Here is a 9,473-nt window from a genome sequence, read left to right as displayed (position 1 = left end):
TACGTGTCAACACAAAAATAATCACATAGAAATATATAATCCATTTATTAAAAATATCTAGATATATGTAAATAGGGCACTGAGGGGGCTTAAGAAAGTTTCTGCTAGTAGTTCATGAAAAAAGAAATCAAAGTAAACAAAGTACAGCCTACAACATAAATAGTTCTGACAGCTGAACGGCTATATACCCCACTTGCTAACTTAGAGTCCATCTCCCCTTGTGATCGATAAATAAATACAACCTTAAGATTTAGACTCCCACAATGTTAATCATACGCACATCGTACTTCATACAGGCGCTAAAAACCAAGAGGTAGAATGGCATGTCTTCGGTTGGGCTCATCATTCAATCCTTAACATGTACACAAAATCTTGAGCCGTTTATAAAATACACATGAAAATATTTCTGATCAACATTTACAGACAAGTGAAACAGTAAATCTCTTCATGTGCTTTGCATTCTTTCAAGTAGGTGACCATAGTGACCATAGTTACCACATTAGTTACCATAGTAGGTGACCATAGTTACCATAGTGACCATAGTTACCACATTAGTTACCATAGTAGGTGACCATAGTTACCATAGTGACCATAGTTACCACATTAGTTACCATAGTAGGTGACCATAGTTACCATAGTTACCATATTAGTTACCATAGTAGGTGACCATAGTTACCATAGTTACCGTATTAGTTACCATAGTAGGTGACCATAGTTACCATAGTTACCATATTAGTTACCATAGTAGGTGACCATAGTTACCATAGTGACCATAGTTACCACATTAGTTACCATAGTAGGTGACCATAGTTACCATAGTTACCGTATTAGTTACCATAGTAGGTGACGATGAACAGTTTGAATTTCATTTCAAATCTCACTTGTTGTTTCCAGATGTGAGTGTGACACACCCTCACATATTTACTTTTTAAAAATAGCTGTAATCATGAAAATACATTACAAACAATAAACAAATACTGTATAAATTTATATATAAAAAAATACAATTATTTTCATTGAAAAACACAAATCCTTCAACTGGATTTTCTTCTGACAGTCCGTAGCTTTCCATTGGTCAGCTCAGCTGTCAATAACAGGAGTGGGTTGGGGACACGCCCACCCACAGTACGTATGTGTCAATAGGCGGTTTCTCCTTCCACACTTTCAGGTTCATAAAGGAATACTTTGTGGCATGTACATGTGTGAAGTGTGTAATGGCAACAGCTGATCATCGATGTACTATACAAGGGATGTCAAACTCAGGCCCGGGGGTCCGCGGAGCCATTTTATTTGGCCCGCGAGATCTTTTCAAAGGTTTATTAGAGTTGGTCCTCCTACACCATAACTGTATAGCGTATTAAGATTTGAACATGAACATTTGTATATCACAGGAGTATGACTGGGCCCAGGCCATTGAAACAGCACACACTCTAATGCAACAGAATATGTGCAGGCACATTTGAATTTGAAGATGAGAATCTGTTTAACTATAAATTCAAAAATGAGCAATTTAAAAAAAACATATAGAGTTTGGCCCGCGACTTCGCTACAGATTTTGATTTTGGCCCTCGGTCAATTTGAGTTTGACACCCCTGTAGCCTACTACACCATGACCACCATCCTGATCAAGCGCACACACACTCGATCTTAGGCCTTGCTTGAGTAAGTTCAAATGATCTGAGTCTCCACCTCAGTTTTTTTTAATATTACTATAGCTTCCACCATAACAACTGGTGTAGTTCTTCAGAAGAGGAACCGAATGTCTTTCAAGACCCAAGAAGAGGTCAAGTTCTTCAAAACGAAACAGTCCAAATGGGCAGTCATGGGTGAGCAGTTAGGGCGTCAGACTTGCATCCCAGACCCAGATTCGACTCCCGACCCACCAGGTTGGTGGGGGGAGTAATCAACCAGTGCTCTCCCCCATCCTCCTCCATGACTGAGGTACCCTGAGCATGGTACCGTCCCACCGCACTGCTCCCCATGGGGCGCCACTGAGGGCTGCCCCCTTGCACGGGTGAGGCATAAATGCAATTTCGTTGTGTGCAGTGTGCAGTGTTCACTTGTGTGCTGTGGAGTGCTGTGTCACAATGACAATGGGAGTTGGAGTTTCCCAATGGGCTTTCACTTTTCAAACTCGTTGAATATCCTCAAGAGATTTTGACATTGATACTGTACTTGTCCGTACTGCAGTGTGTCCAGAAATCGTAAAGAAATAACAGAAGGGAAAGCAGTGCTGCTGAGATCATGAAAGAGCACTTTGCGCATAGTAACGCGACAGCACATTAGGCATACAGTGCGTCATGATAAGGCTCGACAACGACGACACGTTTCTTGTCTCTTGTCTCTTCCTCTTTGTGTGTGTGTGTGTGTGTGTGTGTGTGTGTGTGTGTGTGTGTGTGTGTGTGTGTGTGTGTGTGTGTGTGTGTGTGTGTGTGTGTGTGTGCCAGTGACAAGCCAGCCTGGCCTCCCCATCCATCCCACACATAGGCATACAGCACATGTGCCTGCTAGCAAACTCACTGAAGCTACACTGGTAACACTTGATAATAATGTCCGCTTATAGAACAAGTGGAGGCGAGAGGGTGTTTGGACCCTATGATGACCTCTAGGACGGTCAAGGTCAACGGCAGGCACCAAGAGTCCATCCATATCATACTGCACTGCACTGTTATGTGCAGCAGGGGGTGAAGACAAGCAGAGGGGGTGGGAGAATGGTAGGTGGGAGTCCAGAAACACCCCCATGATGTCATTAAGATCACCTAGTCAGCTATACTGCTAGTCTGGCAGAAGTCCATCCATATTAATGCCTTGTTGGCGTGGGAGGAGCCGGAGAGGAGTGTGGTAGGTGTTTGGATTCAACACGGACCACCATGGCCTGGTCGACGACATATCCGATCCCAGCTCCATCGTGATGTCCAGCTTTAAGTCCATGCTTATTATTCCACTGGTATACGCAGGGAGAGAAGTCCGACAGAAGGACAGGGGGAGGGAGGGAGGGAGAGGAGGCTGCATGGTTTGATTTCATGTTATGAGCTCATAACAAGGGCCTTGATAATGAAAAAAAAAGACAAAAAAAGAAGTCCCAACTAGCCAGACTCCACCCATATTATTAGTCCATTGTTATATGTGAGGAGGATAGGCAGGGGAGGTGGGTGTTGAGGGGAGGCAGGGGTAGGTAGGGGGATGGGTGGGTGGTGAGGACCTCCACGACATGGTCAAGATCACCACCTTTAGCCCAAAAGCTAGCCAAAGCCCATCTGGCTATCAGGAGACCATCTGCAACACTCCATTGTTGTATACCGAGAGACACCAGGGAGGCAGGCAGGGACAGAGGAGCAGAGGGGGAGAGGGAGGAGGAGGAGGAGGAGGAGGAGGAAGATGAGGAGGAGGAGGAGGAGCAGGGTGATGTGTGATGTGGTCAAGATCTCCCACTCTAGCCTGACTCTAGCCAAAGAGCATTTACATGATTCCATTGTTATATTGCCTGGAGAGGAGAGGCGAGGAGAGAGGAAAGGCATGGAAAGTGGAGGAGGAGAGGAGTGTGGAGCAGGAGGAGGAGGAGGAAGATGGAGGAGGAGAGGAGCGTGGAGCAGGAGGAGGAGGAGGAAGATGGGGGAGGAGAGTGGAGAGGAGCGTGGAGCAGGAGGAGGATGGTGGAGGAGGAAAGGAATGGCAAGAAGAGAAAAGGAGAGGAGAGGAAGGGAGAGGAGAGAAGGGCAGGAGGAGAGTAGAGGAGAGGAGGGCAGGAGGAGAGTAGAGCCAGAGAGAGTAGAGAGAGAGAGGTTCCATTGGCCCATTGTTTCCGGGTTCCATTATTGCAAGGGAGGGGGGGAATCCCCCTTTAGGCAGACCTAAGGACTGTTCTATTCAATGCTAGGAGTATTATGACAGGCCCCTTTAGGCAGACCGGAACGTGATCATGTTAGGTGCCCATAGCAACCTATTATGTTGGCATATCTCTATATACTTAAAGAATCTCTGGTAGAGCAGGAGGAGTGTGTTTTAGGAGCAGAAGGAGGGGAGTGTTAGGAGGAGGAAGGAGGGGAGTGTTAGGAGGAGGAGGGGGGGGTGTTAGGAGCCCACCAGCACCTCCATGATGTGGTCAAGGTCGCTGACCTCTGACCTGCACAGCTGCAAGGCAGCAGCGGCCAGGGAGGGGGAGGGGGAAGGGGAGGGGCAGGTGGCCCCCACTGCTGTCACCGAGGCCCCTTTCAACCCACCCTCCTCCAGCCCCAGCCCCATCCCCAGGGAAAATGACGATGACATCATCAGTGATGATGATGATGAGGAGGAGGAGCCCACCGTTGCCGTGGTGAAGCGCGAGGAGCCCAGCGAGCCCAGGATGGAGGAGATGTCGGAGGCGTCGTACATGGAGGTGTCGATATCCTCGAAGATGTCGTCCAACGCCAGGTCGTCGGGCAGGTAGCCGCCGCCACCACACCCGCCACCACCAGGTGAGCTCACCAGCTCAAAGGAGCCCAGTAGAGAGTGGAACGCACCTCCCCCTCCACCTCCTCCTCCACCTCCTCCTCCTCTCGAGAAGGGGTCGTCAGGTGAGAGGAGGTGAGGCGAAGGAGGAGGAGGAAGAGGAAGAGGAGGGGACGTCAGGGCGAGAGAGGAGGAGATCAGCGAGACCTCCAGCTCGTCATCATCATCGTCGTCGTCCCCGTAGTAGTACTCTCCCTGCAGACAGGTGGCGCAGGTGAGCAGCCCACTTAGCGACTCCAGGCCACTGAGGTCAAACAGGTCCTGGGGGGTTACGTTGGGAGTGGAGGTGGAGGTGGAGGTGGGGGGTGACACAGGTGTGCACAGGTCCTCACAGGTGAGGCTGGACCTCCGTAGCGGAGGAGGAAGAGGAGGAGAGGAAGGAGGAGGAGAGGGAGGAAGAGGAGGAGGTGGTGTGGAGGAGGCAGCGTGGAGAGGGGACGACGCAGCAGCTGCCGCATTAGTAGCAGCAGCAGTAGTAGTAGTAGTGGCCGAAGCCATAACAGGAAGTGACCCGGCCGCCACTTCCTGTTTCATCTCCTCCTGTATCTGCCGCAGGGTGTTGATGAGCAGCACGGAGCGGTGCAGGCTGGGTTCCGTACGCGCCGCCTGGCAACCCCCCTGCTGCTGCTGCTGCTGCGGAGTCGGCTGCGCCTGGCAACCCTGCACCTGCAGCTTGTCCAGGCACAAGGTGAGAACCAGCTGCCGCTGCTGCAGGTATGACACACTTGTGGAGGCGGAGCTAGCAGCGTCCGCGGTGTCCTTGCTCCCATGGACCCTCATCTGATGCAGGTGAGACGCACCTGTGGAGGCGGAGCTAGCAGCATCCATGGTGTCCTTGCTCTCCTGGACACTCATCTGATGCAGGTGAGACGCACCTGTGGAGGCGGAGCTAGCTGTGTCAGCGGTGTCCTTGCTCCCCACCCTCACCTGATGCAGGTAAGACACACCTGTGGACGGGAGGAGTTTGCGGCTAGTAGTAGTGTCTGCAGTGTCGTCCTTATTCCCCACCTTCAGCTGAGGCTGCGGTTGCAGGTAAGACACACCTGTGGAGGCAGAGCTAGCAGTGTCAACGGTGTCCTTGCTCTCCACCCTCACCTGAGGTCGCGGCTGCAGGTAGGACGCGGCCGTAGAGAGATGACTAGGGATGCTGTCCGCTGCATCCTTAATCACCTCCACCTGATGCTGCTGCTGATGCAGGTGAGATGCACCTGTGGATGGGAGTTTGGTGTCGGCAGTGTCCACAGCATTCTCATGATGATGATGATGATGAGGAGGAGGATGATGATGATGATGAGGAGGAGGAGGATGATGATGATCCTGCTCCTCTTCCTCCTGGGCAGCGGCCCTCTTCCGCTTCACTCCGCGCCCCAACATGAAGCTGACAGGACAGAGGGAAACATTATATTACATTACATTACATTACATTACGGTACGCTTAGCTGACGCCTTCATCCAAAGCACAAAACACTCACAGTTGCATTGCATTTATGCCTCACCCTTGCCAGGGGGCAGCCCCCAAAGGCGCCCGAAGGCAAGGGAGCAGTGTGGCGGTACGGTACCATGCTCAGGGCACCTAAGTCATGGAGGAAGATGGGGGAGAGCACTGGTTCAATACTTAGTTCCCCCACCAACCTGGCGGGTCGGGAGTCGAACCGGCAACCTTTAGGCTACAAGTCTGACTCCCTAACAGCTTACCCATGACTGCACTAATCACAGCTGTTACAGCACGAGGGGGGGGGGGTGGTTGTTGTGGAACAGCATGGAGGCTGAGGAGCTTTTGATTGGCTGTACCTGCTCTGATTATGTCATCTGCTATGTAGCCTACTCACTGACTCACTGCTTCAATAATATTTTCACATCCACATAGATTGCATTTTAATTGCCATTCTCTAGGCATAATCCACTTTAAGACTCATCCAAAGCCGTTTAATAGAATTGAAGAACCATGTTAATATATTTTCAAAATGTCTGTGTGACTAAGAGTTCTTAATAAAGCCAATGCTGTATTGCCAGACACTGACTACTAGCATCTGACCTAACTTCAGCGTTGCCCGTCTAGTCTGCGATGGGCTGTGTTGCTATTATTGAATACAGACAGACTGCACTCTGCCGTCTCTTTCCCTGCGTTGCGCTCCCACTTGACTAGCTTGGGCGCTCAGCTTCTTGTCTGCTTTACGCAGTGGAGAGAGACGACACAGCACAGCGGAGCAGAGCAAAGCAAAGCAAAGCAAAGCGGAGCAGAGCCGAGCAGAACAGAGTGGAGCGGTAGGCTGAGGGGGAGGGGGTGAACTGTGCCCGGTACACAGGGCGAGGAGGAGGGGGAGGAGAGGGAGGAAGGGAGGGAGGGAGAAGTGTGCAGTGTTATGTAAAACAGTACAGATTGTCTGGAACTGAGATGCAGCTGCTCCGAGAGAGAGAGAGAGAGAGAGAGAGAGAGACGCACGCGCACACAAACGCACGCACGCAAAGAGAGAGAGAGAGAGAGAGAGAGAGAGAGAGAGAGAGAGAGAGAGAGAGAGAGAGAGGAGAGAGACACGCGCACACACGCACGCAGAGAGAGAGAGAGAGAGAGAGAGAGAGAGAGAGAGAGAGAGAGAGAGAGAGAGAGACACGCGTGCAGAGAGAGAGAGGGAGGGAGAGAGAGAGAGAGAGAGACGCGCGCGCACACGCACGCAGAGAGAGAGAGAGAGAGAGAGAGAGAGAGAGAGAGAGAGAGAGAGAGAGAGAGAGAGAGAGAGAGAGAATTTCTGTATTTGCTCGGCTGGCATATGGTAGGCGCCTATTTTATCAGCACGCCTATTGTCAGATCAGCTGTGTAGTAGTAAAATGTGCACGTTTGGATCATATGGTCTTTAGTGGCCAGGCCACTGAGTAGCAGCTGCAGCAGTGACCACTAATTCCTTCTCGGGCTCCACCTCTTACCTATCCACGGTGCTGTGGCGGTCAGCCTTCCCATACTAGCGTAGCACGGAGATCACGTGCGATGCGACTCACCAAAATGGGCTTTAGTAAATAAAGAAATGCAAGGACTATGGGATGCATGATGCGATAACTAGCTGTTTAGTTTAACCATTTCTTGAGTAGGCGTAGGCCTACCTGGTCAAAAGAGTTTAGAATAAAGAAAGACATTCTATGAGAAGTGCAGCTCGAGTTCAGCTTTTTTTCCTAAAGTAGCCTTAACGTTGCTTAAGTGATTGTTGGGTCATGATTGCTTACAGTTAATTCAAGGTAGAGCTGAGCTCATCGTATAGCTCAGATGACTTGTTTAACCGCGCGTTTGATTCAAACCCGAGGTGTTTATGTCTAGGGGCAACTTCCATTAGCGGCGGTGGCGAGTATAAGTGCAGAGGCGCATTCCTGACACCAGTGGAGGCTGTTGGACACGCGCGTGCACTTGACAGACACAAAAACACAACAACTGTGAGCACCGTCAACAGACAGCTGTAACTCAGTATAAACCAGACTTTTCTGAGAAAACTAACCGATTTTAGTGAAGCCAAATGTTGTTCGGTGTTTTAAAACCACCCCTGTTCGGTTGCGCACGGGAACGGTGGGCAAAACAATGCATAAACACATCAATATCTTTATAAGACTGCAATCCAAATAATGACACGGCCCACTATTCCCTTGAATCAAAACTTGCGTAAATGCAGATCGGCCACAGCAGGCTAGGGTTTGGCGTATGTATGCTACTTACCCGCATCCACTAAAGCCAGCTGATTGAAACAGTTGTTGTGTGTCTGGTCCATGCGCATGATTGGCGCGTTATCATGATCTCCAAGTCCTTTTGCCTTCCCGCAAGACAGCAAGATTCCTCAAGTTGTTTACAGTGTGATCGCGAGAAACAGAGTGCGCCTGGAAAGCACAAAAAAACCAAGTATTGCGCCCCTGACCATCTCAGTCGCCACTGTCAACCAGCCGAGATGCCAAACAAGTCGTCAACAGAGCGCAGGCAGGCAAGGGGAGGGCTGACGTACCACGTTAAGCCCTGGGTCGCGGTGGTGGTGTAGTGAAGGGGGCAGGGCACGGAGGAAAAGGGAGGGAGGACGGGAGGTAGGGGTGTCAGGACACACGGTAGGCAGGCAGGCAGGCTGGGGGGAAAACAGCTCCCGGAGGCGGGGCTATGGCGTGCCACGCTCGGTAGCTAGAAACTCCAGCGTCCCGCCCCACGCGCCAACACTCCGCCCTCACTCGGCGAAGGAGTAGGTTACCGTGGACAAGCCTCCAGCACTCACGGGGCATCGAATGTGCAAGCAGGCTGAAGGAACACATCCCCAACTAGGCCTAGTGACATGAGAGCGCTCGACACGACAGCAGTTTGATATAACAAATAAGATTGTGTTTGAAAGAAGATCACTAGCCTAATAGGCGTTGATGTGCTAAATACACAGGGTATATTACGCATTTATTTATGTCTTGATTAACATCTCAACAGACCTAATAGTCGTCTACCAGCAGAAATGTTGACTATTTGATTCAAGTACTGGCCTAAGTGATTGGTCAAGGCATAAATAAAAATTATCAGGCAAACAAACTTTATAACGATGCAAAATTTTATTATTTAAAAAATATTTACAAAGTTGCTACAATATACAATCTTCATAGAAATATAAAAAAAATCCATACTGTCTTTGTTGTTTGAACCTGACATCATTGTTGCTTTTTTTCTCAATGCTTATTACCAACGGCCAAAGTGACCGAGTGCCGTCCGTCTGTCCGCGTGATGGCAGACAGAATGAACGTCACCATGCATGTTCCATGAACTCGTGTCTTCTCGAGAGCGCATTGGAACGCTGTCGCCGCTCGAAGTAACTTCTTTCTGGGAGAGGTAATGTTGCAGAAGGAGCGCAGTGCGGAATTCCTGCGCAATTAATAATACGACTGACGCATCGGTGCGACTGAAGGAATGACTGGAATGCGCCAACCTCCATAAGCGAGAGATTGGGAACAACACAGTAACCACATACATGCCATGACTCCGCAGC

General features: G+C 50.0%; 1 protein-coding gene across 1 annotated transcript; it reads right to left on the bottom strand.

The window, feature by feature from the left end:
- Positions 1–2,156: 2,156 nt before the first annotated feature.
- On the bottom strand, positions 2,157–8,478 carry LOC134434820 (period circadian protein homolog 1-like). The gene is made up of 2 exons (XM_063183436.1): positions 8,186–8,478; positions 2,157–5,866 (listed from the first exon to the last, which is right to left on the bottom strand). Exon 2 carries the CDS (start codon positions 5,860–5,862, stop codon positions 4,072–4,074), a length of 1,791 nt encoding a protein of 596 aa, XP_063039506.1. The 5' UTR covers positions 5,863–5,866; positions 8,186–8,478; the 3' UTR covers positions 2,157–4,071.
- Between the last annotated feature and the right edge of the window lie 995 nt (positions 8,479–9,473).

This window comes from Engraulis encrasicolus, chromosome 19, assembly GCF_034702125.1.
Source record: "Engraulis encrasicolus isolate BLACKSEA-1 chromosome 19, IST_EnEncr_1.0, whole genome shotgun sequence".
In the NCBI taxonomy this organism is placed as follows: Eukaryota; Metazoa; Chordata; class Actinopteri; order Clupeiformes; family Engraulidae; genus Engraulis; species Engraulis encrasicolus.
The sequence above is the reverse complement of the archived record's forward strand: the minus strand, read 5'-3'. Positions and strand labels throughout refer to the sequence as shown.

Bases quoted from the DNA above. Each gene is read 5' to 3' on its own strand.
- LOC134434820 (XM_063183436.1), bottom strand. From the start codon at position 5,862: ATGTTGGGGCGCGGAGTGAAGCGGAAGAGGGCCGCTGCCCAGGAGGAA.